Below are 27,649 nucleotides of genomic sequence, written 5' to 3' on the forward strand. Positions count from 1 at the left end.
AGGATGTTCAGCTTCGAACATGCCTCAATATCGTCTTTCTGCTCTTCCACATCATTTTAATATCTGATGTAATTTTATACTTCGAATGAATAATCAAGACAGTTACACTACTTTACATTATTATTGTACTTTAAATACAAATATGTTAATCCATATTGATGCAGTTTGCAAAACATGTAACAGGAAAAGTAATGGGAACTAAAAGTGATATAACCCATGTCAGTGCAAATTACTTTAAATTCATATTTTTGCAGGTCTGTATTTTGTGCTCCAAGCATTAGTGAAGGAAATATTCTCACTTTTTATCTTCCAGAATCTGAGGGCAGGTACAGCACATGTTTAAGACCTTACAACCGGTTTAATCCCAATGACAAACTAAACATCTACTGCACAGTTGACGATTTAAAACTCACTCTTTTAGCAAAAGTAGCACTAAACTGTCCAAGTGTCGATAGTTAACACTTGAACCCACTGAAAATTAAATAAAATTTTCCCAACTACATTTCATAAAGAACCCTTACACAATGCAGAGGCATCTTCAGTTCATCAATCTGGTATAGGGTTCAATTTGATCCCAAAAGATGAGTAGGCAACATTCTAACCCATGGTGTCACCTCTGACATTTTTAATTGCTGACCCTGAATTTTAAAATGGTCCCTTGAATTTTCCAGCCGTTTTGTGGCTATAACATCTCTCCAATGAAATTACTGAATCTATATTTTGTACATGTGTTCACAGATGGTACTAACAATGCCCACATGCTGGTAATGGGGAAAGAAGCACATAAAAAGTTACCCACCAGTGTGAAACCATCTGTGTAGAAACATGCTGGTTCAGTTTAAGAAAAAAAAATCAGTAGTGGAAGACCTTCTTGCTCTGGTGAAGCAAAAAAAACGCATTGATAGCAGTTGTGGATAAGTCCACATCTAAGAAAATGAATAGTGCACATTTCATTAAGAGTGAGCTGTACAATAAAGAGACTAGAGTACAATAAACAGCATACTATTACAGAGACATGGCACTAGGCTCAGAGCAAATGTGTTTAAAGATTGATTTCTGACAAGAGGGATAATTTTGGTTATCAAGTTGTATGGATGACAAGTAATCTGCCTCGTCTACAAGAACTATCTTGCATTAGGCAGAGAATTTGTCTGGGTGAAATATACTGCCATTATGTAGATTCAGCACTGTAAGAATTCACTCCTGGGACTTCTACCTCCATTTTAAAAACTTCCTGTCCATGGTCTCTTTTACAAGCCTGGATTTAAAGATTGCCTTTTTTGAGGAATGACAAATAAACACTATTCCTATAAACATCAGAGAAGGACAGAGTGGCTCCATTTTTCTGTCTGCTCAAATGCACTTCATGCTGAAGTGGATCCAACAGTCCATTGATGGACAAGGATAGAACATCTCTGGTGTTCCATTTTATTGCCAGTCTCATTGTGCCAGAAATGCAATGAAACTATAGGGATGCATTTATTTCAAAATCCAAATGGTCAAAGGGTTCAACTCTGAGACAACGCTAATCACCACCCAAAAGGACTACATCAGATGCTGGGTGAGGGTTCTGAAGGGTTACATTAATCAACACAAGTTATAACGTTATTTTGAAGGAACATTAAATTTCCATCATCCTTAATAACAGGGAAAGACTTTGCTAATTTCTTGGGAGTAATTAATGAATCTGTTCTATCCTTAAGTTGGTGAGCTCCAGCAATAGAAAAGTGGTTTTGATCAAAGAACTTAATATAGACATAAAGTGAGCAAATTTTGCCTACCTGCACCCAGCAATATGCTATGGAACAAAAATTCATTTACTTTACAATATACCTCCACAATGGAGTTAATTAGCACCCCATACACCCCCACAACCCAAAGATGTGCAGGTTAGGTGGATTGCCCCTTTATTAGAAAAAAGAATTGGGTACTCAAAACTTAGAAAAAAAACAAGCACCCGATATCGGTTCTGATGAAGCATTACACCCAAAACATGTGGGGCGCGATTCTCCGCTGCCAACGACGGGTCGGAGAATAGCGGGAGGGCCTTCCCGACAATTTTCACGGCCTCCCGCTATTCTCCCCCCCCCCCCTCCCCCCTCCGGCCGCCCCCCCCGACACGAATCGCTGCTCGCAGTTTTTTACGGCGAACAGCGATTCTCCGCAGGCCGATGGGCCGAATACCGCGGAGTTTACGGCCGTTTTCACGGCCGCGATCACACCTGCTTTCAGCGTTCGTGAAAACGGCCGCAAAGTGCCCGTCCCGGACAACCATAGCACCGATTGGCACCGCCGTGGGCACCGATCGCGGGCAGCGGGTCCGATAACCGCGCACTATTTGTTCTTCCGCCGCCCCCGCGGGATCAGTCCGTGGGGTGGCTGAGGGGCATGACGGCCCGCGCATGCGCGGGTTTGACGCGTCTGCGTGATGACGTCATCTCCGCATGCGCGGGTTGGAGCCATCCAACCCGCACATGCGCGGCTGACGTCATCGTGCGCATCAGCCGCCGTGACTCTTGGCGGGCGGAGTTAGCGACCTTTGCTAACTCTACGTCGCCGTTATTCCCCCGGCCCCGATATTAGCCCCGCCCGGGGGGGAGAATTGGGTCCCGGGAAGGAGCTCCGAGGCTGGTGTGAAACACGGCCAGTTTCATGCCAGCCTTCACGGCACACCGGATTTGCGGAGAATCGCGCCCGTGACCTTTATCTTTCAAATGTTGATTTTATGTTCCATTCCCATTACAATGAACAACAATATTCCATGTGTTTTCCTAATCCCTTGCTTTTCCTATATACTGACTTTTCACGATTCATGTACCTGGACACCAAGATCCCTCTGTAGCAGAGTTCTGCATCTCTCCATTTAAATAATAAAAATATAGAAAATGTAGGAGTAGGCCATTCGGTCTTTCGGGCCTGCAACACCATTCAATATGATCAAGCAAATGCAGTATCCCACTCCCGCTTTCTATCCATACCCCACCCCGTGATCCCATTTAGCCGCAAGGGCCACATCCTGGCCCCAACACCTTTCTGTGGTAGTGAATTCCACAAGTTCATAACTCTGAGAGAAGAAGCTCTTCCCCATCCCAGTCCTGTATAGGTTACTCATTATTAGGCTGTGACCCCTAGTTCTGGACGTCCCCAACATGGGGAACATTCTTCCCGCATCTAGCCTGTCCAGTCCCATCAGGATTTTATACGTTTCTATGAGATCCCCCCTCATTCTTCTAAACTCCAGTGAGTGCTTAGTCGATCCAGTCTTTCTTCACATGACAGTCCTGCCATCCTGGGAATTAGTCTGGTGAACCTTCGCTGGACACCCTCACTAACAAGAATGTCTTTCCTCAAACTAGGAGACCAAAACTGCACACAATACTCAAGGTGTCTCACCAAGGCCTGTATAACTGCAGCAAGACATCCTTACTCCTATACTCAAATCTTCTCGCTGTGAAGGCCAGCAAGCCATTAGCTTTCCTCACCATCTGCTGTATCTGCATGCCAACCTTCAGCAACTGCTCCACCATGACACCCAGGTCTCATTGCACTTCCCCTTTTCCTAAACTACCACCATTCAGATAATAACCTGCCTTCCTGTTTTTGCCACCAAAGTTGATAACCTCACATTTACCCACATTATATTGCATTTGCCAAGTATTTGCCCGCTCAGCCAGCCTGTCCAAGTCATCCTGCAGCCTCCTTGCATCCTCCTCACAGCACACACTGCCACCCAGCCTAGTGTCGTCTGCAAATTGCATGCAATTCATTCGTTCAAATCATGAATGTATACTGTGAACAGCTGGGGTTCCAGCACTGAACCCTGCAGTACCCCACTAGTCACATTCTGAAAAGGACCAGTTTATTCCCACTCTCTGCTTCTTGTCTGCCAACCAGTTCTCTATCCACATCAATACAATACCCCTCAAACCATGAGCTTTAATTTTGCTCACTAATCTCATGCATGGGACCTTGTCAAAAGTCTTTTGAAAGTCCAGATACACTCTACTGGTCACAGCCTCAAAAATTTCCAGAAGATTTGTCAAGCATGATTTGCCTTTAGTGAATCCAAGCTGACTTGGACTGATCATGTCCCCACTTTCCAAATGCGCAGTTATTTCATCCTTAATAATTGACTCCAGCATTTTTCCCACCACCGATGTCAGGCTAACTGGTCTATAATTCCCCATATTATCTCTCCCTCCTTTTTTAAAAAGTGGAATTACATTAGCTACCCTCCAATCCATTGGAACTCTTCCAGAGTCTATAGAATGTTGGAAAATCACCAATGTGTCCACTATTTCTAGGGCCACTTCCTTAAATACTCTGGGATGCAAAGCATCAGGCCCTGGGGACTTAACGGGTTTTAATCCCATCAATTTCCCTAATACAATTTTCTGACTAATAACAATTTCATTCAGTTCATGCTAGACCCACTGTCCCCTAGTATTTCCGGAAAGTTATTTGTGTTCTCCTTAGGTGAAGCAATTATTCAACTGGTCTGCCATCTCTTTGTTGCCCATTATGAATTCACCTGATTATAACTGCAAGGGACCTACATTTGACTTCACCAGTTTTTTTCTCTTCACTTATCTATTGAAGCTTTTGCAGTCAGTTTTTATGTTTTCTGCAAGCTTACTCCCGTATTCTATTGTCCCCTTCCGTATAAAACCCTTTGTCCTCTGCTGAATTTTAAATTTCTCCCAGTCCTCAGGCTTGCTGCTTTTTCTTGCCAATTTATATGCCTCCTCTTTGGCTTTAGCACTATTCCTAATTTCTCTTGTTAGCCATGGTTCAGTCACCTTCCCGTTTTACTCTTGCGCCAGACAGAGATGTACAATTGAAGTTCATCCATGTGTTATTTAAATATGTGTACCATTGCCTATCCCCCGTCAACTCCTGAAGTATACTTTGCTAGCTTATCCTAGCCAATGCACATCTCATACCATCAAAGTTAGCTTTCTTTAAGTTCAGGATTCTAGTCTCAGATTTAACTGTGCCACTCTCCATCTTAATGAATATTATGGTTACTCTTCCCTCAAGGATCTCAAACCACCATGTTGCTAATTAATCCTCTCTCATTGCACAACACCCAGTCTAGGATGACCTAACCCCAACTGGTTCCTCGACATACTGGTCAAGAAAACCATCCCGTTTACATTCCAGGAAATCGTCCTCTATCGCATTGCTATCAGTTTGATTACCCCAATCAATATGCAGACTGTACATAGAAATATGCAAACTGTATATGGCAGCGTACATAGAAAATACACTGCTTTTTTATTTAATATATATAATATAAATATATATGTTTTATATTTATGTCTGTCGCATGAAATAACAATACACAAAAAGGTTAAAATATTTCTTATGCAAGAATTTAAATGTTGTTTTCAATTAAAAATAAAATTACTATCCTTCAAAAAAGTCAACAATTTTGATCAGTAACTTGAAATACAAACGTTGACATGATTGTTGAATCTTATTTACTAAAAGTAACTTGGATAAGAAACATATTTGCAAATGCTTGCTAATGAGAATTAAATGCAGATTGAAACTTGGACTGCTGTGCAAATCTAATCAAGCGGACTTAGCATAGCTTCATGAAAGGGAAATTGTGACTAATTTAAGCAATAATTCATAACTGAGGACATAACCTCCCCGAACAGGTGCCGGAATTTTGCGACTAGGGGCTTTTCACAGTAACTTCATTTGAAGCCTACTCGTGACAATAAGCGATTTTCATTTCATTTTTTCATTTCATAATGCATAATCAATGAAGTCTCAAGCAGACTGGATAAAGGGGAACCAGTAGATGTGTTGTATTTGGGCTTCCAGCAGGCCTTCGACAAGGTACCTCACAAAAAGTTAATTCATAAGATAAGAGCCATGGTGTTGGCGGTAGTATATTGCATAGATAGAGAATTGGCTAATGGGCAAGAAAAAGAATGAGGATAAGGGATCCTTTTTTAGGCTGGCAACCAGTAACCAGTGGGGTTCCAAAGGGATCACAACTGTTGGACTTGGGAGGAAGGACGCGAATGTACTGTAGCCAAATTTGCAGACAACACAAAAATAGGTGGAAAGGCAAGCTGCGAGAGGGATACAAACAGTTTGCAAAGAGACACTGATGTTAAGTGGGCAAAAATTTGGCAAATGAAGTAAATTTTATGAAAATGTGAAGTTGCTCATTTTGAAAGGGAGAACAAAAGAACAGAGTATTATTTAAATGGAGAAAAACTGCAGAAAGTTGCAACACAAAGTGACTTGGGGTACTGAGAATCACAGAATCCCTACAGTGCAGGAGCCCATTCTGCCCATCAAGTCTGCACCAACCCAGGTAGCATGGTGGCATAGTGGTTAGCACTGCAGCCTCACGGCACCGAGGTCCCAGGTTCGTTCCCGGCTCTGGGTCACTGTCGGTGTGGAGTTCGCACATTCTCCCAGTGTTTGCGTGAGTTACGCCCCCACAACCCAAAAGGTGGGCAGGGTAGGTGGATTGGCCAGCTAAACTGCCCCTTAATTGGAAAAAAATGAATTGGGTATTCTAAAATTTAAAAAAAAAGTCTGCACCAACCCTCTGAAAGAGCAGCCTACCTAGGTTCAATCCCCACCCAATCTCGTAGCCCCACCTAACCTTTGGACTAAAGTATAATTTAGCATGGCCTATGCAACTAACCGGCACATCATTGGACTGTGGGAGGAAACCGGAGCACCCGAAGGAAACCCACACAGACATGGGGAGAATGTGCAAACTCCACACAGTCACCCGAAGTTGGAATCGAACCCTGGTCCCTGGGCTGTGAGGCAGCTGTGCTAACCACTGTGCCACCCACTTGTGTAAGAAACACAAAAAGCTAGCACACAGGTACAGCAGGTAATCAGGAAGGCTAATGGAATGTTGATCCTTATTTCAAGGGGGTTGGAGTATAAGAGGAGGGAAGTCTTGCTGCAACTGTATACGATACTAGTGAGAGCAAACCTTGAGTACCGTGAGCAGTTTATAAGGCCCTCTTATTTAACAAAATATATTAATTCATTGGAGGGGGTTCAGAGAAGGTTCACGAGGATGATCGCCAATATGGAAGGACTGTCTACGAGGAAAAGTTAAACAGGTTGGGACTCTACCCATTGGAAATTAGAAGAATGAGAGGTGATCTCATTGAAACATATAGGATTCTGAAGGGGCTTGACAGGTTAAATTATGTGAGGATGTCTCTCCTCATGGGAGAGTCGAGCACCAGAGGGTACAGTCTCAGAATAAAGGGGTGCCATTTTAAGACTGAGATGAAGAGGAATTTATTTTCTCAGAGGGTTGAGAGTCTTTGAATTCCTTGCCACAGAGAGCTGTGGGAGCAGAGTCCTTGTGTATATTTAAGGCCGAGCTAGATTCTCGATCAGTAAGGGAATCAAGCATTACGGGGAAAGGGCAAGTGGACGTGAGGAATGTCGGATCAGCTTTGATCCTACTGAATGGTGGAGTAGCTCAAGGGGCTAAATGGCTTACTCCTCTCCCCATTAATAATAAAAAAGGCTGCAAATAGAATACTTTCAAGTTTAGTGATTTATTTCTAGGTATATTTTTATTTTGCCACAATGAATGTGGATGGCGCAGCAAAACACACTTTTGTGACAACATTTCTAGTACTCTGATAGTGATCAACTAGGAGGACAATATTTATTCTTGATATTTTTACCCTTGCTACTGGTAGAATAATTCAAACTTTGATTCATTAATTTCTCCTCCGAGAAACCAGGATGATATTATTCAACATTTTGTTTCCTTTCTCTTCACAAAACCAGAATGCAGGTATGAATTGTGCTTGAATTTTGGTCCAGCAAAGTCCATTTTTTTAAATATGCAGACAGTAAAGTTTCATTTAAACAGTTTGTGGTCTCTTTCATGTCTTATGGACATGACACATAACAAATGTTTGAACATGTTTCAGATAAGCCTCGAGGTTGCTTTCTAGTTGCCACATCAGTAAAAAATAAGGAAATAAATAAATGTGTGGAGCAACTTTTATTTGACTGGATGAATGGAAAGATATTCCATTACAAAGATGGCCAATTCTATTGATGTAAGAACAGAGACCTACTGAAATTTAACCTCTAAATGAAAGCACAAATTTATCTTTTACACTGGTCCAGGCTTATCTCTGGATCTTGTACCTAACGTAGGAAACCAGATCCAAACATAGCATAGGCACACACTTTGGCTTAAGAATCTTGGCCTGAAAAAGTCTATCAATCTCAGATTTATAATGATTAATTAAGCTATGCTTCCTGTGTAAGAGTTTCACATTTCTACAATTGTGTGATGAAGCTTTTCCTAACTTCTCTCCTGAATAGCTTGGCGCTGTTTTTGAGGTAGTTCTTTCCAAAATCCTAAAACCCTCAATCAAACCACCCCTGAAAATTTGATATTTTAGGGGATGCAAGTCATAGAATACAAGCCTACTTTATGTATCTAACCATTGAAATTCTGGTAATATCCGAGTAAATCTGCACTGCACTTCTTCTGAGGCCAATATATCAAAACTGGACACAGTATTCTAGGTATGATCGAACCAGGGCATTTTATAGCTGTAGCTAAACACTCTCCCCTTAATTTGAGCCCTCAGTTTATAGAGGTTAACATTCTATTAGCTTTTTGGTTACTTTTTGTACCCGTCTGCCACATTTTAAATTGTCTACAAGAACCTCCTAGTCATGTCGTGTTCCTGGTTTCTCACAATTTGAATAATACTTGGATCTATACTTTCCTGGTCCAAAATGAATGACCTCACACTTCCTTGCATTTAAATCCAGCTTTTCGCACTTATTTAACCTACCAACGTCTATTTTTAATTTTATGCTTCCGTCTGTATTATTATGCCAGTAATTTGAATGCCAGCAACAAACAGAATAACAGAATCATAGAATTCTTACAGCGCAGGAGGGGGCCATTTGGCCCATTGTGTCTGCACCAGATCTGCAAATGCACATCATGCTTAGTGCCATTGCCTCTTCACCATACCACTGCACATTGTTTCTATAATTTCCTCTTCAATTGAACCAGTATCCATCCCACTTCCAGATAGTGTATTCCAGATCTGAACGACTCATTGTGTGAAAAAGATTTTTGTCACATCACATTTATATCCTTTGCAAAGTACTTTAAATCTGTGCCCTCTTGTTCTTGATCTTTTTATGAGCAGGAACAGGAACAGTTTCTTCTTATCTACTCTGTCCATCCAGCCCCCTCATGATTTTAAACATCTCTATCAATCTCCATAGCCTTCCCTCCAAGGAGAACAGTCCCAACCTCTGCAATCTATCCTCATAACTGAAGTATCTCGTCCCTGGAAGCCTTTTTGTAAACATCTTCTGCACTCTCTCCAAAGCCTTCACATCCTTCCTATAGCGTGGCATCTAGAACTGTGCACAATAGTCCAGCTGAGACACAACTAATGCCTTGTAGAAGTTCAACGTAACATTCTTGTCTTTGTGCTGTCTGCCCCTATTAATCAAGCCAGGAATACTCTATGCTTTATTAACTGCTCTCTCCACCTATCCTGCCACCTTCAATGATCTATGCGCATATACAGCCAGGTCCCTCTCCTCCTGCGCCCAATTCTTCCACCAACTTGTCTCTGTCCTTTTCAAGTTCAAACTGTCCACTTCACAGTTTACAATACTTCCAAGTTGTGTGTCATCCACAAACTTTGAAATTGTCCCCTGCACACCAAGATCTAGATCATTAATACATTATATGGAAAAGCAAAGTGTTAGGGAAAAAAGTAGTTTTAAGGGGTTTATATTTGTATTGGTAAACATTAGAAATAATGTTCTTGGTGGGTTTCATTTAATGTTTCTGTGCCGAGAAGAGTAAAACCTGTTTGTATGTGTGGGGGTTAGTTTCAACTGCAAATGTGAATCTACTGTGATTAGAGGGGGCTACAGCATGAAGAATAAATAGGCCAGGAGGAGTATAGGGGTGCTGCTTAGCAGCTGGAGGCCCTTTTATGGGTAGAAAAGCTTTTAAACTTTAGTTTTAGCTGGATATATTGCAATCGGAGACAGGAAACCAGGGAGCAAACATCTCTCAACTCTTGTCAGGAAAAGCTGAACCGGATAAGGGAGTTGCAAAGATGCAGGCTTCGTAAGGAACAAGTTACAGTCCAGATAACCAGGGAATTGCGACAGAAAGAATATCCAAAGACAACAAAAGTTAAGAGAACAGAGACCAAGGCATCGTTCAGAAGAATTTAAGGAAGAGTAAGCAAAGTGTTCTGAGTTAAAGAGACAATTACAGTAACTGGATTTAAAGGGGGATAGCAGACTTCAGAGATAAATCAAATGTTTGGTGCTATTTTACTGGAGTTTGGGGATTGAGAGTTATGCAATTGTGAACAGTTTGTGTCGCAGTCAAGACAAAGGGGGTGGTGTATAATCCTGAACTGGATTCGCTGATAAAATTGGAGTGAAGTTTTAATTAAGAGTCATTTATAAAACCTGGACTAGATTTCAGAATGCAAACTGCTGAAGGGAAGCATTATGGAGAGAGATTTTTTTGCAGTGTGTTGGGGGTGGAATTTGGAAACTCTGACAATCATCAAGGGGGATTGTGAGGAAACATCCAGACACTAATATGGGTTCAGAACAGAGTTCCTGTATTTGACCACAGTTAATATGTGCCTTAAAAGGACTTTGTGTGAATGAGACCATCGTAGTTTAAGATGTACTTTGTAATCTGTGTCAATCTTAAAATCTGTGCACGTTTGTTAAGATAAGGGAGGAGTAAAGCATTGTATCATAATCCAATTTTTTCATGTTTAATAAAGGTTTTTCTTGTTGTTAAACTAATCAATGGTCCTGCGACTCTTTGTTCCTCCATGTTTTATTTTTAAAAAGTAAAATGTTCCATTCTGGAATCTTGCCGCCCAGTTACATCAACTGGGATGGTAACTAAATTTCAATACCAACCCCTGGAGAGCACCACCACACACCTTCCTCCAGCTTAAAAAATATCTATTGACCATTATTCCTTGAGTAACAAGTATACCGTTTTGGATACTTGTGGGGGGGACGACTTACCAGGGGTAAGCCATGGGGTACGGGCCTCTGGCACGGAGTCTGTCCCTGTTGCTCAGAAGGGAAGGGGGGAAAGGAGTAGAACATTAGTAATTGGGGACTCAATAGTCAGGGGCACAGATAGGAGATTTTGTGGGAGCGAGAGAGACTCACGTTTGGTATGTTGCCTCCCAGGTGCAAGGGTACGTGATGTCTCGGATCGTGTTTTCCGGGTCCTTAAGGGGGAGGGGGAGCAGCCCCAAGTCGTAGTCCACATTGGCACTAACGACATAGGTAGGAAAGGGGACAAGGATGTCAGGCAGGCCTTTAGGGAGCTAGGATGGAAGCTCAGAGCGAGAACAAACAGAGTTGTTATCTCTGGGTTGTTGCCCGTGCCACGTGATAGTGAGATGAGGAATAGGGAGAGAGAGCAATTAAACACGTGGCTACAGGGATGGTGCAGGCGGGAGGGATTCAGATTTCTGGATAACTGGGGCTCTTTCTGGGGAAGGTGGGACCTCTATAGACAGGATGGTCTACATCTGAACCTGAGGGGCACCAATATCCTGGGGGGGAGATTTGTTAGTACTCTTTGGGGGGGTTTAAACTAATTCAGCAGGGGCATGGGAACCTGGATTGTAGTTTTGGGGTGCGAGAGATTGAGAGTAGAGAGGTCAGGAGCACAGATTTGACTTCGCAGGAGGGCGGCAGTGTTCAGGTCTGTGGTTTGAAGTGTGTCTATTTCAATGCCAGGAGTATACGAAATAAGGTAGGGGAACTGGCAGCATGGGTTGGTACCTGGGACTTCGATGTTGTGGCCATTTCAGAGACATGGATAGAGCAGGGACAGGAATGGTTGTTGCAGGTTCCGGGGTTTAGGTGCTTTAGTAAGGTCAGAGAAGGGGGCAAAAGAGGGGGAGGTGTGGCGCTGCTAGTCAAGGACAGTATTACGGTGGTAGAAAGGATGCAAGATGGGGACTCTTCTTCCGAGGTAGTATGGGCTGAGGTTAGAAACAGGAAAGGAGAGGTCACCCTGTTGGGAGTTTTCTATAGGCCACCTAATAGTTCTAGAGATGTAGAGGAAAGGATGGCGAAGATGATTCTGGAAAAGAGCGAAAGTAACAGGGTAGTTGTTATGGGAGACTTTAACTTTCCTAATATTGACTGGAAAAGATATAGTTCGAGTACATTGGATGGGTCGTTCTTTGTACAATGTGTGCAGGAGGGTTTTCTGACACAATATGTTGACAGGCCAACAAGAGGTGAGGCCACTTTGGATTTGGTTTTGGGTAATGAACCAGGCCAGGTGTTAGATCTGGAGGTAGGTGAACACTTTGGAGACAGTGACCACAATTCGGTGACCTTTACGTTAGTGATGGAAAGGGATAAGTATACCCCGCAGAGCAAGAGTTATATCTGGGGGAAGGGCAATTATGATGCCATTAGACATGACTTAGGATGTGTTGGTTGGAGAAGTAGGCTGCAAGGGTTGGGCACACTGGATATGTGGAGCTTGTTCAAGGAACAGCTATTGCATGTTCTTGATAAGTACGTACCAGTCAGGCAGGGAGGAAGGGGTCGAGCGAGGGAACCGTGGTTTACCAAAGAAGTGGAATCTCTTGTTAAGAGGAAGAAGGAGGCCTATGTGAAGATGAGGCGTGAAGTTTCAGTTGGGGCGCTTGATAGTTACAAGGAAGCGAGGAAGGATCTAAAGAGAGAGCTGAGACGAGCAAGGAGGGGACATGAGAAGTCTTTGGCAGGTAGGATCAAGGAAAACCCAAAAGCTTTCTATAGGTATGTCAGGAATAAAAGAATGACTAGGGTAAGAGTAGGGCCAGTCAAGGACAGTGGTGGGAAGTTGTGTGTGGAGGCTGAGGAGATAAGCGAGATACTAAATGAATACTTTTCGTCAGTATTCACTCAAGAAAAAGATAATATTGTGGAGGAGAATGCTGAGACCCAGGCTATTAGAATAGATGGCATTGAGGTGCGTAGGGAAGAAGTGTTGGCAATTCTGGACAAGGTGAAAATAGATAAGTCCCCGGGGCCGGATGGGATTTATCCTAGGATTCTCTGGGAAGCCAGGGAAGAGATTGCTGAGCCTTTGGCTTTGATTTTTAGGTCATCATTGGCTACAGGAATAGTACCAGAGGACTGGAGGATAGCAAATGTGGTCCCTTTGTTCAAGAAGGGGAGTAGAGATAACCCCGGTAACTATAGGCCGGTGAGCCTAACGTCTGTGGTGGGTAAAGTCTTGGAGAGGATTATAAAAGATACGATTTATAATCATCTAGATAGGAATAATATGATTAGGGATAGTCAGCATGGTTTTGTGAAGGGTAGGTCATGCCTCACAAACCTTATCGAGTTCTTTGAGAAGGTGACTGAACAGGTAGACGAGGGTAGAGCAGTTGATGTGGTGTATATGGATTTCAGTAAAGCGTTTGATAAGGTTCCCCACGGTCGGCTATTGCAGAAAATACGGAGGCTGGGGATTGAGGGTGATTTAGAGATGTGGATCAGAAATTGGCTAGTTGAAAGAAGACAGAGAGTGGTAGTTGATGGGAAATGTTCAGAATGGAGTTCAGTTACGAGTGGCGTACCACAAGGATCTGTTCTGGGACCGTTGCTGTTTGTCATTTTTATAAATGACCTAGAGGAGGGCGCAGAAGGATGGGTGAGTAAATTTGCAGACGACACTAAAGTCGGTGGAGTTGTAGACAGTGCGGAAGGATGTTGCAGGTTACAGAGGGACATAGATAAGCTGCAGAGCTGGGCTGAGAGGTGGCAAATGGAGTTTAATGTGGAGAAGTGTGAGGTGATTCACTTTGGAAAGAATAACAGGAATGCGGAATATTTGGCTAATGGTAAAATTCTTGGTAGTGTGGATGAGCAGAGGGATCTCGGTGTCCATGTACATAGATCCCTGAAAGTTGCCACCCAGGTTGATAGGGTTGTGAAGAAGGCCTATGGTGTGTTGGCCTTTATTGGTAGAGGGATTGAGTTCCGGAGCCATGAGGTCATGATGCAGCTGTACCAAACTCTGGTACGGCCGCATTTGGAATATTGCGTACAGTTCTGGTCGCCTCATTATAGGAAGGACGTGGAAGCTTTGGAACGGGTGCAGAGGAGATTTACCAGGATGTTGCCTGGTATGGAGGGAAAATCTTATGAGGAAAGGCTGATAGACTTGAGGTTGTTTTCGTTAGAGAGAAGAAGGTTAAGAGGTGACTTAATAGAGGCATACAAAATGATCAGAGGGTTAGATAGGGTGGACAGCGAGAGCCTTCTCCCGCGGATGGAGGTGGCTAGCACGAGGGGACATAGCCTTAAATTGAGGGGTAATAGATATAGGACAGAGGTCAGAGGTGGGTTTTTTACGCAAAGAGTGGTGAGGCCGTGGAATGCCCTACCTGCAACAGTAGTGAACTCGCCAACATTGAGGGCATTTAAAAATTTATTGGATAAGCATATGGATGATAAGGGCATAGTGTAGGTTAGATGGCCTTTAGTTTTTTTTTTCCATGTCGGTGCAACATCGAGGGCCGAAGGGCCTGTACTGCGCTGTATCGTTCTATGTTCTATGTTCTATAACCTTTTTCACAAGTCTGTTGCGTGGCACTGAATCAAATGCCTTCCAAAAGACATGTACACCACATCAATATCATTACCCTCATCGATCTTTTCTGTTAACTCCTCAAACAAAACTAGCAAGTTAAATATGATTTCCTCTTTCGAAATCCATGCTAATTCGTACTAATCAGCCCTCATTTTTCCATGGAACTACTAATTCTATCCCAAATAATTGTTTCTAGGAACTTAGATATTTGACCCTCTTATTGTGTTACCTATATCATGAACAAATATAATGATAATGGGTAGCACGGTAGCATAGTGGTTAGCACAATTGCTTCACAGCTCCAGGGTCTCAGGTTCGATTCTCGGCTTGGATCACTGTCTGTGCGGAGTCTGCCCGTTCTCCCGTGTGTGTGTGGTTTTCCTCCGGGTGCTCCGGTTTCCTCCCACAGTCCAAAGATGTGTAAGTTAGGTGGATTGGCTATGCTAAATTGCCCTTAATGTCCAAAATTGCCCTTAGTGTTGGGTGGGGTTACTGGGTTATGGGGATAGGGTGGAGGTGTGGGCTTGGGTAGGGGGCTCTTTCCAAGAGCCAGTGTAGACTCGATGGGCCGAATGGCCTCCTTCTGCCCTGTATATTCTATCTATGATGAGCTGAGGTTCCTGTACAGAATGTTTCTGAGATACTACCAGTCAAACTTTATTCCAATGCAAATATATATTTATTATCCTGACTCTCTATTATACACAAGTCAATAACTTATGTTCAATTACAGGAAGGCAAGTTATCTTCAATTTCAATTTGATGGGCTGAATGGTCTCCTTCTGCACCATAAATTCTATGATCTATGATGAGCTTTAATTTTAATTAATAGCCATTTATGTGGAAATTTAAGAAATGCCTTCTTGAAGTTCGTATAACCTATACCCATAGATATTCCCCCACCTTTTACTTTGGTCACTTCCTCAAAAAAGGCATGTTGGATATGACATACTCATTACAAATCCATGGTGGCTCTATCTAATGTCAAATTTCTCAAGTTCTCAGTCACTTTGTTCTTAAATACTGGGGTTACATTTGTAATTATCCGTTCGTAGGGGACAGCTCCTGAAGTGAATGCCTTCAAAGATTAACGTAAGAAATTGGAAGGTGTAGATCATTTGGCCCCGGCACCTATTCAATACAATCATGGTTGATCTTCAGCTTCAAATCAAGCTTCTCACCCATCTCCCCAATCCCTTGATTCTGAGACCAAAAATTTATCTTAGTCTTAAATATTCATGATACAATAGATGGGGTTGACAATGACAAAAATTCACAACCCTTTGAGTGAAGAAATTTCTCCTTGTTTTCGTCCAAAATGATTGACCAGGCCCCATTTTCCAGATTCCCGAACCAGGGGATGCAACCGCAGTCCACCTTCCACCTTGTCAAGCCCATTTCAGAATCTTATATGTTTCAATGAGATCAGTGTGTAAGCCCAATTTACTCAGTCTCTTGCCATAGGACATCATCCCAGGAGCAATCTAGTGAACCTTTGCTGTACTTCCAATGCAAGTATGTTATGCTTTAAAGATGGAGACCAAAACTGCGCTAAGTACTCCAGGTGCGGTCTCACTATAGCGCTATACAATGGCACATGGTTTCCTCTTTCTTCCACTCCAAACCCCTTACAATAATAGCAGGCAAGCCATCTGTAACTAGAACTATGCACGTGACATTACAAAAACATCTTGGGCAGAATTCAGTGGATAAATTTCTAAGTTCATTTGTGTTTGCATACAGTGAAACATTGGAGGAAAGAATTGGAACAGGAAATATAATGAGCAAAAGCAGAGTGGAGATGGGAGTGTAAGATGGAAATAGGGGAAATGCATCCTGCAGATAATTTGAGCCAAAGGTGTGTTGTTTTATTGCAAGCCTTGTGACTTATGGAGGGGCCTGTGGTGGAAGAGCGGGGAAAAACACATATGGTCAACAATTACTGCTCAGCTAGGAGAGCGACCAACCACAGAGGGGGTTGCTAGGGCAGCATGGAGGAGCAACGGTTAGCAATGCTGCCTCACAGCACAGAGGACACGGGTTTAATACCAGCTATCACTGTCCGTGTGGAGTTTACACATTCCCCCCATGTCTGCGTAGGTCTCACCCCGAAGATCTGCAGGGTAGGTGGACTGGCCACCTAAAGTGCCCATTAATTAGAAAAAAAAGAGGGAGTTGCAGTATTAGCTGTTGGCTTTATTTCTCCCCTTACAATCAAACTATGGAAATGGCGTTACTTCTTTAGGATTTTAGCAACTAACAGTAATTTATGCCTATTTGGACTCGTTTTCTTCCATCATTATCTTTTTGTTAAAAACGCATTTTATTCAAACTTGTATCAAAGTAGGTTACAGCAAATAAACACCCCGGGAAACATTCTTCCCAACAGTCAATTGTACAGTTTGTACAGATTTTCCTCCTTTCTCACCACCCCCCTCCCCAATACCCGCCCCCTGCCCCCCACTGCGACAAACAGCTCCTCAAACACCGTCATAAACATCCCCCACCTTTTCTTGAACTCCCCTGTTGAGCCCCTTAACTCATACTTCATCTTCTTTAACCGCAAGAAGTTGTACAGGTCACCCAATCATGCTGCTAACCCCGGTGACGATGCCGACCGCCACTCCAGCAAAATTTGGACCGTGCAATCAGAGAGGCGAAGGCCATGACATCGGCCTTCCTCCTCTGAAATGAAAATCGCTTATTGTCACAAGTAGGCTTCAAATGAAGTTACTGTGAAAAGCCCCAAGTCACCACATTCCAGCACCTGTTCGGGGAGGCTGGTATGGGAATTGAACCGTGCTGCTGGCCTGCCTTGGTCTGCTTTAAAAGCCAGCTCTTTAGCCCTGTTCTAAACCAGCATGTGACCTTCACCACCCGGTCGCCTCCCTGCTCCCCCAGCCACTTATATATATATATATATCCCCAATTCTTCCCTCCCCTTCCACATCCGGAAGCAGCAGTCGCTCCAGCAAGGTGTATCCCGGCAATCTAGGGAACCCCTTACAGACTTTTCGTGCAAAGTCCCTAACCTGCAGACACCTGAACTCACTACCTCTCGGCAGCTCTACCCTCTCCCTTAGCTCCTCCAGACTGGCGAACGCTTCCTCCAAATACAAATCCCTCACCTTGACCACAGCGGCATTAGCACCAACACCGCTTCCATCCTAAAATGCCTCCTCAGCTGATTCCATATCTTCACCGTGAACTGCACTACTGGGCTCCCTGAATACCTACCCGGAGCCATTGGAAATGCTGCCGTCACTATAGCCCTCAAACTAGACCCCTTACAAGATTCCTCATCCATCCTAACCCACTCTACCACTTCTCCTTTCCACCACCTCTGCACCTTGTCCACATTCGTCACCCAATAATAATGAAGCAAGTTTGGCAACGCCAACCCCCCCACCGCTGACTCTGCCTCTGGAGCAGGGTCCTCCCCACCCTCGGCACCTTCCCCACCCATACAAAGTCAGAGATGATTGTGTCCACTTTCCAAAAAAGGGCCTTTGGTATAAAGATCGGGAGAGCCTGAAAGATAAACAAGAATCTCGGCAGAATATTCATTTTCACCACTTGGACCTTCCCCACCAACATTAAGTACAGTGTATCCCACCTCTTAAGATCCTCCCTGGCCTCCTCCACCAGCTTCGTTAAGTTCCACTTATGGAGCCCCGTCCATTCCTGTGGTGGTATGAATGTGAGCACTGCCATTGGTGCAGAGCATTGGTTCCCCATTGGCTCTGGCTGGTCATGTGCCTCTCATCCGATTGGCTGGGACTAGTCATGTGACTGCTCACCAATTGGTCGAGAGGCGAGTAGACCCCGCCTCCGAGGCGGGATATAAGTACCCAGGTTTCCCGGCGGTCGGCCTTTCTCTGTAGTCGACCACCGGGCTAACAACAAGCTGATTAAAGCCACAGTTTGGATCTTCATCGTGTCTCGAGTCCAATTAATGGTACATCAATTCCCTCACTAGCTGAATCCCCAAGTACCTAAACCTATCCCTCCCTATCTTGTTTTTTTTTAAATCTAGAGGTGATGTCAGGGAAGGCAGTACAATGCTCCTCCTGCAGAATGTTTGAGGTGAGGGACGCCGTCAGCGTCCCTGCTGATTTCATCTGTGTGAAGTGCACCCAACTCCAGCTCCTCAAAAACCGTGTTAGGGACCTGGAGCTTGAGCTGGATGAACTTCGGATCATTCGGGAGGCAGAGGGGGTCATAGATAGGAGCTTCAGGGAAGTAGTTACACCAAAGACTGGAGATAGATGGGTAACTGTAAGAGGGACTGGGAAGAAGCAGTCAGTGCAGGGACCCCCTGCGGTCGTTCCCCTGAGTAACAAGTATACCGTTTTGGATACTTGTGGGGGGGACGACTTACCAGGGGTAAGCCATGGGGTACGGGCCTCTGGCACGGAGTCTGTCCCTGTTGCTCAGAAGGGAAGGGGGGAAAGGAGTAGAACATTAGTAATTGGGGACTCAATAGTCAGGGGCACAGATAGGAGATTTTGTGGGAGCGAGAGAGACTCACGTTTGGTATGTTGCCTCCCAGGTGCAAGGGTACGTGATGTCTCGGATCGTGTTTTCCGGGTCCTTAAGGGGGAGGGGGAGCAGCCCCAAGTCGTAGTCCACATTGGCACTAACGACATAGGTAGGAAAGGGGACAAGGATGTCAGGCAGGCCTTTAGGGAGCTAGGATGGAAGCTCAGAGCGAGAACAAACAGAGTTGTTATCTCTGGGTTGTTGCCCGTGCCACGTGATAGTGAGATGAGGAATAGGGAGAGAGAGCAATTAAACACGTGGCTACAGGGATGGGGCAGGCGGGAGGGATTCAGATTTCTGGATAACTGGGGCTCTTTCTGGGGAAGGTGGGACCTCTATAGACAGGATGGTCTACATCTGAACCTGAGGGGCACCAATATCCTGGGGGGGAGATTTGTTAGTGCTCTTTGGGGGGGTTTAAACTAATTCAGCAGGGGCATGGGAACCTGGATTGTAGTTTTGGGGTACGGGAGATTGAGAGTATAGAGGTCAGGAGCACAGATTTGACTTCGCAGGAGGGTGCCAGTGTTCAGGTAGGTGGTTTGAAGTGTGTCTACTTCAATGCCAGGAGTATACGAAATAAGGTAGGGGAACTGGCAGCATGGGTTGGTACCTGGGACTTCGATGTTGTGGCCATTTCAGAGACATGGATAGAGCAGGGACAGGAATGGTTGTTGCAGGTTCCGGGGTTTAGGTGTTTTAGTAAGCTCAGAGAAGGGGGCAAAAGAGGGGAGGTGTGGTGCTGCTAGTCAAGGACAGTATTACAGTGGCGGAAAGGATGCTAGATGGGGACTCTTCTTCTGAGGTAGTATGGGCTGATGTTAGAAACAGGAAAGGAGAGGTCACCCTGTTGGGTGTTTTCTATAGGCCTCCTAATAGTTCTAGGGATGTAGAGGAAAGGATGGCGAAGATGATTCTGGAAAAGAGCGAAAGTAACAGGGTAGTTGTTATGGGAGACTTTAACTTTCCAAATATTGACTGGAAAAGATATAGTTCGAGTACATTAGATGGGTCATTCTTTGTACAATGTGTGCAGGAGGGTTTCCTGACACAATATGTTGACAGGCCAACAAGAGGCGAGGCCACATTGGATTTGGTTTTGGGTAATGAACCAGGCCAGGTGTTAGATCTGGAGGTAGGTGAGCACTTTGGAAACAGTGACCACAATTCGGTGACCTTTACATTAGTGATGGAAAGGGATAAGTATACCCCGCAGGGCAAGAGTTATAGCTGGGGGAAGGGCAATTATGATGCCATTAGACATGACTTAGGATGTGTTGGTTGGAGAAGTAGGCTGCAAGGGTTGGGCACACTGGATATGTGGAGCTTGTTCAAGGAACAGCTATTGCATGTTCTTGATAAGTACGTACCAGTCAGGCAGGGAGGAAGGGGTCGAGCGAGGGAACCGTGGTTTACCAAAGAAATGGAATCTCTTGTTAAGAGGAAGAAGGAGGCCTATGTGAAGATGAGGCGTGAAGTTTCAGTTGGGGCGCTTGATAGTTACAAGGAAGCGAGGAAGGATCTAAAGAGAGAGCTGAGACGAGCAAGGAGGGCACATGAGAAGTCTTTGGCAGGTAGGATCAAGGAAAACCCAAAAGCTTTCTATAGGTATGTCAGGAATAAAAGAATGACTAGGGTAAGAGTAGGGCCAGTCAAGGACAGTGGTGGGAAGTTGTGTGTGGAGGCTGAGGAGATAAGCGAGATACTAAATGAATACTTTTCGTCAGTATTCACTCAAGAAAAAGATAATATTGTGGAGGAGAATGCTGAGACCCAGGCTATTAGAATAGATGGCATTGAGGTGCGTAGGGAAGAAGTGTTGGCAATTCTGGACAAGGTGAAAATAGATAAGTCCCCGGGGCCAGATGGGATTTATCCTAGGATTCTCTGGGAAGCCAGGGAAGAGATTGCTGAGCCTTTGGCTTTGATTTTTAGGTCATCATTGGCTACAGGAATAGTGCCAGAGGACTGGAGGATAGCAAATGTGGTCCCTTTGTTCAAGAAGGGGAGTAGAGATAACCCCGGTAACTATAGGCCGGTGAGCCTAACGTCTGTGGTGGGTAAAGTCTTGGAGAGGATTATAAAAGATACAATTTATAATCATCTAGATAGGAATAATATGATTAGGGACAGTCAGCATGGTTTTGTGAAGGGTAGGTCATGCCTCACAAACCTTATCGAGTTCTTTGAGAAGGTGACTGAACAGGTAGACGAGGGTAGAGCAGTTGATGTGGTGTATATGGATTTCAGTAAAGCGTTTGATAAGGTTCCCCACGGTCGTCTATTGCAGAAAATACGGAGGCTGGGGATTGAGGGTGATTTAGAGATGTGGATCAGAAATTGGCTAGTTGAAAGAAGACAGAGAGTGGTAGTTGATGGGAAATGTTCAGAATGGAGTTCAGTTACGAGTGGCGTACCACAAGGATCTGTTCTGGGGCCGTTGCTGTTTATCATTTTTATAAATGACCTAGAGGAGGGCGCAGAAGGATGGGTGAGTAAATTTGCAGACGACACTAAAGTCGGTGGAGTTGTAGACAGTGCGGAAGGATGTTGCAGGTTACAGAGGGACATAGATAAGCTGCAGAGCTGGGCTGAGAGGTGGCAAATGGAGTTTAATGTGGAGAAGTGTGAGGTGATTCACTTTGGAAAGAATAACAGAAATGCAGAATATTTGGCTAATGGTAAAATTCTTGGTAGTGTGGATGAGCAGAGGGATCTCGGTGTCCATGTACATAGATCCCTGAAAGTTGCCACCCAGGTTGATAGGGTTGTGAAGAAGGCCTATGGTGTGTTGGCCTTTATTGGTAGAGGGATTGAGTTCCGGAGCCATGAGGTCATGTTGCAGTTGTACAAAACTCTAGTACGGCCGCATTTGGAGTATTGCGTACAGTTCTGGTCGCCTCATTATAGGAAGGACGTGGAAGCTTTGGAACGGGTGCAGAGGAGATTTACCAGGATGTTGCCTGGTATGGAGGGAAAATCTTATGAGGAAAGGCTGATGGACTTGAGGTTGTTTTCGTTAGAGAGAAGAAGGTTAAGAGGTGACTTAATAGTGGCATACAAAATGATCAGAGGGTTAGATAGGGTGGACAGCGAGAGCCTTCTCCCGCGGATGGAGGTGGCTAGCACGAGGGGACATAGCCTTAAATTGAGGGGTAATAGATATAGGACAGAGGTCAGAGGTGGGTTTTTTACGCAAAGAGTGGTGAGGCCATGGAATGCCCTACCTGCAACAGTAGTGAACTCGCCAACATTGAGGGCATTTAAAAATTTATTGGATAAGCATATGGATGATAAGGGCATAGTGTAGGTTAGATGGCCTTTAGATTTTTTCCATGTCGGTGCAACATCGAGGGCCGAAGGGCCTGTACTGCGCTGTATCGTTCTATGTTCTATGTTCTATGGTAAATGGCATCCCTCTAAATTAGCCCGCTGTGCCAGCTCATTCACCGGGAATACCTCGCTTTTCTCTACATTCAGCTTGTATCCAGAGAACCCTCCTAACCTCCCCAACAGGCCCATAATCCTTCCGATACTCTCCAACAGAGTCGAAACATACAGCAGGTCATCGGCATAGAGCGACACCCAATGCTCCCTCTGTCCCCTCATTATCCCCTGCCACTCTGCCAACCCCTGAGAGCCATCGCCAACGGCTCTATGGCAAGCGCAAACAGCAGCGGCGACAGCGGTCTCGCACCCGTATGTAAGTCAACGCTTCGTGAGCTCATATCATTCGTCCTCACCCTTGCTCTTGGCGCCACATACAGCAACCGCACCCATGCCACAAATCCTGGCCCAAACCCAAACGTTCCCAAAACTTCGAACATGTACTGCCATTCCACCTGATCAAATGCTTTCTCCGCGTCCATGACACCACCACCTCCGGGACCAGAGCTCTCGACAGATTCATCACGACATTCAACATCCGTCTTATATTACTCGCAAGCTGCCTGCCCTTCACGAAGCCTGTTTGATCTCCTGGAACCACCCCCAGGACACAGTCCTCCATCCTCCTCGCCAACAACTTAGCCAATACTTTCACATCCGTGTTCAATAGTGATATGGGTCCACTTTCCGAATAAAGGCCTTTGGTATAAAGATCAGGAGAGCCTGAAAGATAAACAAGAACCTCGGTAGAATATTCATTTTCACCACTTGGACCCTCCCCACCAATGCCTTTTTTCGGAAAGTGGACCCATATCACTATTGAACACGGATGTGAAAGTATTGGCTAAGTTGTTGACGGGGAGGATGGAGGACTGTGTCCTGGGGGTGGTTCCAGAAGATCAAACAGGCTTTGTGAAGGGCAGGCATATACAACCCACATTCCACCGGATCCTTCCCTTTTTTGGGGGATTAGTGTGATTACTGCCTGCTTCATCATCTCCGGCAACTCCCCCTTCTCCAGTGCTTCATTAAACGCCCCCAACAGATGTGGTGCCAGGTCCGCTGCAAATTCCTTATAAAATTCTGCCGGGTACCCGTCCTGCCCTGGGGCCTGCCCCGACTTCATACCCCCAATACTATCCAGCATCTCCCTCAGCCCCAGGGGCTCCTTCAACGTCTGCCTCTTTGCTTCCTCCACCTGAGAAAATTCCAGCTCATCCAGAAACCACCCCATGTCCCCCTGCTCTCCTCTTGGGTCTGCCATCATAAAGTTTCTGGTAATACTCTCTAAATGCCTCATTTATCTTCCCTGGCTCTGACACCACATCCCCAGCCCCAGTCCGAATCTTCAATATTTCCCTGGAGGCAGCCTGCCTCTGCAGCTGGTGCACCAGCATGCGGCTCACCTTCTCCCCATACTCATATTGTACCCCTCTTGCCCTACGCAGTTGCCTTACCGCCCTCCCCATTGTCAGCCTGTCAAATTGCCCCTGCAACTTTTTCCTCCTTGCCAATCCCTCCACGGTGGGCACCTTCGAATACTCCCTGTCCACCTCCACTATCTCGCTCACTAGACGGTCATGTTCCGCCCTCCTTTCCTTTTTGCACAAATTAGATCATTTCTCCACAGACAACTGCCTTCAGTGCTTCCCAAAAAATGACCGCCGACACCTCCCCATTCTGATGGAACTCCATATAATCCCTAATCGCCAACCGCACCTTATCACAAAAACCTCCATCCGCCAACAACCCCAAGTCAAACCTCCACCCCGGCCTCTGTTCTTGTCCCGTACTGAACCGAATATCCAGCCAGTGGGGCGCATGGTCCGAGATAACTATCCCCGCATACTCTGCCCCTTCCACCCCAACCAAAATCTCCCAAATCACTACAAAGTAATCAATCTTCGAATACACCTTATAGACGTGTGAAAAGAAGGTATACTCCCTTCCTCCTGGGTTCTGAAAGCGCCATGGATCCACCATACCCATCCTCTCCATAAATCCCCCAGCTCCCTCGCCATTCGTACCCTACCCATTGACCTCGGGCTCGATCTATCCACCCTTGGCTCCAGGACACAGTTAAAATCTCCTCCCCTGATCAACTGGTACGTGGCCAAATTGCTGCCAGCAAACCCCTCATAAAACCCACATCATCCCAATTTGGGGCATATAAATTTACCAACACTACCGGTGCCCCTTCCAATACCTCACTCACAATCACATATCTCCCACCTGGAGCCCTCGCCTCCTTCGCACTCACAAATCCCTTTTTTTGCTCATTAAAATTGCCACATCCCTCGATTTCGAATCAAACCCCAAGGGAAAGACCTGCCCAACCCACCCCTTCCATAACCTAACCCGGTCCTTCACACGGAGGTGTGTCTCCTGCAAAAAGACCATCCCCGCTTTCAAGCTCCTGAGGTGCGCAAACACCCGCAACCTTTTAACTGGCCCATTCAGTCCCCAGATGTTCCACGTTACCAACCTTACCGGAGGCTTGCGCCTCCAATCCCCTCTACTGTCCGTCATCTTCCCCACTTAACTCCTGCCCCTTTAATCCCACTCTGTACCTCGCACATCCCAGATGGCCCCTTTCTTTGCCCTTGACCATGTCATCTCTCACCCCTGCCGCGTCGCAACCCCCCCCCCCCCCCGTCTTTTCTTCTATCGTTATCTACCACAAATTTTGGTGGCACTTTAATTTGTCGGGGTGTTCTTTTGGATTTGGAATTGTTTATTGTCGCGTGTACCAAGGTAGTGAAAAGTATTGTTCTGCATACGTCCAGACATGAAAAGTAACATAGGACATACATAGATACACAATGTAAATACATAGACACAGGCATCGGGTGAAGCATACAGAGTGCAGTATTACTCAGTAGAGAAGACATGTGAAGAGATCAGATCAGTCCATAAGAGAGTCATTACTTGTTCAGTTGCGGAGGGAATTCCTCTTTATGAAGATTTTAAGGAGTCCTACCATAGGCGATCAAAGTAGGGAGGATTTTCCAGAGCTTGGGATCGAGGCAACTGAAGGCACAACCTCAGCAGCCATTAAGATTGTTGCTTTTTTTTTATTCGTTCATGGGATTTTGGCATTGCTAGCTAGACTAGCGTTTATTGTCCATGTCCAACTGCACTTGAGAAGATGGTGGTGATTTCCCTTCTTAAACCGCTGCAGCCCCTGTGCTGTTTGTACATCCACAGTGCTGTTGGGGAGGGAATTCTAGGATTTTGACCCAGCACCAGTGAAGGAACAGCGATATATTTCCAAGTCAGGACGGTGAGTGACTTGGTGGGGAATTTCCAGATGGTGAGGTTCCCATGTATCTGTTGCTCGTCTTTCTAGATTGTAGCAGTCGAGGGTTAAGAAGGTACTGTCAAAGGAGCCTTGGTGAGTTTCTGCAGTGCATCTTGTCGATAGTCCACACTGCTGCCACTGTTCAGCGGTGGTGGAGGGAGTGAATCTTTATGGAAGGAGTGCCAGTCAAGCAGGCTTTGTCTTGGATGGCATCAAGCTTCTTCTGTGTTGTTGGAGCAGCACTCCAACAACACAGAAGTATTCCATCTCACTCCTGACTTGTGCTTTGTAGATGGTGGACAGGCTTTGGGGAATCAGGAAGTGAGATACTCGCTGCAGGATTCCCAGCCTTTGATATGCTCATCGGCAAAGTATTCATTTGGCTACGCCACTTCAGTTTCTGGTCAATGGAAGCCCCCAGGACTTTGGTAGTGGGAGATTCAGCAATGGTAATGTCACTGAATATCAAGGGGCTGTGGTTAGACTCTCTCTTGTTGGAGATGATCATTGTCTGGCACTTGTGTGGCACGAACATCACTTGCCATGTAGCAGCCCCAGTCTGGATATTGTCCATGTCTTGCTGTACTTGTGAGATGGATTGCTTCAGGATCTGAGGAGTTGCAAGTAGTGCTGAACATTGTGCAATTATCAGCAAACATCCCCATTTCTGACATTATCATTACAGGCAAGTAATTGATGAAGCAGCTGAAAATGGTTGGACCAAGGACAATACTCTGAGGAAGTTCTACACAAATAAAATAAATAAATAAATAATCTTTATTGAGAGGCCAGAATTAGAGGCATACATATCTCATAATTGTGATGTTGGAGGACATTACAGCAAAAGGGAGGACAAGGTACTTGTACACCTCTACTTTCAGCTAAACATTCGTAAATATTTGTCTATACCCAACAACCTTAACATCAAAACTGTAGCCCAACTTTTACTAATCAGTCACAGGAATGAGGAACTGTTCCTTGAACATGCAAGATAATTAATGTCCTATCACTACATCTACCATTGCCTCACATCTATTTTTAGAACATGCAGATCGTCTAAGATAAACATATACTTCCAGTTTGTACTGGTGTTTTTTACATGAAATTTCTCATTGAAATTTACATGACCATTCATGAAACAAAATGACACCAAGCCACATGAAAAGATAATATGTCAGATTACCAAAAGCTTGGTTGAAGCCATAGTTCAACTGTTTTAGAAGAGGAATGTGAAGTACTTGAGCATAGAATCCCTACAGTGCAGGAGGTCTTTCAGCCCATCGGGTCTGTGCCGACCCAGGCACACTCCCCCGCTCCATCCCCGTAGCCCCACCTAACCTGCAGGTCCCTGGACACTAAGGGATAATTTTATCATGACAATCCACTTAGAACAAAGAAAAGTACAGCACAGGAACAGGCCCTTCAGCCCTCCAAGCCTGCGCTGACCATGCTGCCCGTCTAAACTAAAATCTTCTACACTTCCAGGGTCCGTAACCCTCTATTCGCATCCTTTTCATGTATTTGTCAAGATGCCCCTTAAACGTCACTATCGTCCCTGCTTCCACCACCTCCTCCGACAGCGAGTTCCAGGCACCCACTACCCGCTGTGTAAAAACCTTACCTCATACATCTCCTCTAAACCTTGCCTCTCGCACCTTAAACCTATGCACCCAAACTTAACCTGCACATTTTTGGGCTAGGAGAAGAAATCTGCTCAGACAAGGGGAGAAAGTGCAAACTTCACACAG

General features: G+C 45.0%; 1 protein-coding gene across 11 annotated transcripts in view; it reads right to left on the reverse strand.

Annotated features, from left to right (window-relative positions):
• LOC119977894 (cytoplasmic protein NCK2) overlaps positions 1–27,649 on the reverse strand; it is a 109,319-nt gene that overhangs the window by 21,427 nt on the left and 60,243 nt on the right. Inside the window, exon 2 of one of the 11 annotated variants that reach the window (XM_038819192.1) lies at positions 800–876. The exons of the other annotated variants lie outside the window; for them this stretch is intronic. Within the exon in view, the coding sequence (XP_038675120.1) occupies positions 800–827 (28 nt within the window). The 5' untranslated portion in view covers positions 828–876. The remainder of the gene's footprint in view (positions 1–799; positions 877–27,649) is intronic. 11 annotated transcript variants of the gene reach the window in all.

Source organism: Scyliorhinus canicula, chromosome 14 (assembly GCF_902713615.1).
Source record: "Scyliorhinus canicula chromosome 14, sScyCan1.1, whole genome shotgun sequence".
In the NCBI taxonomy this organism is placed as follows: domain Eukaryota; kingdom Metazoa; phylum Chordata; class Chondrichthyes; order Carcharhiniformes; family Scyliorhinidae; genus Scyliorhinus; species Scyliorhinus canicula.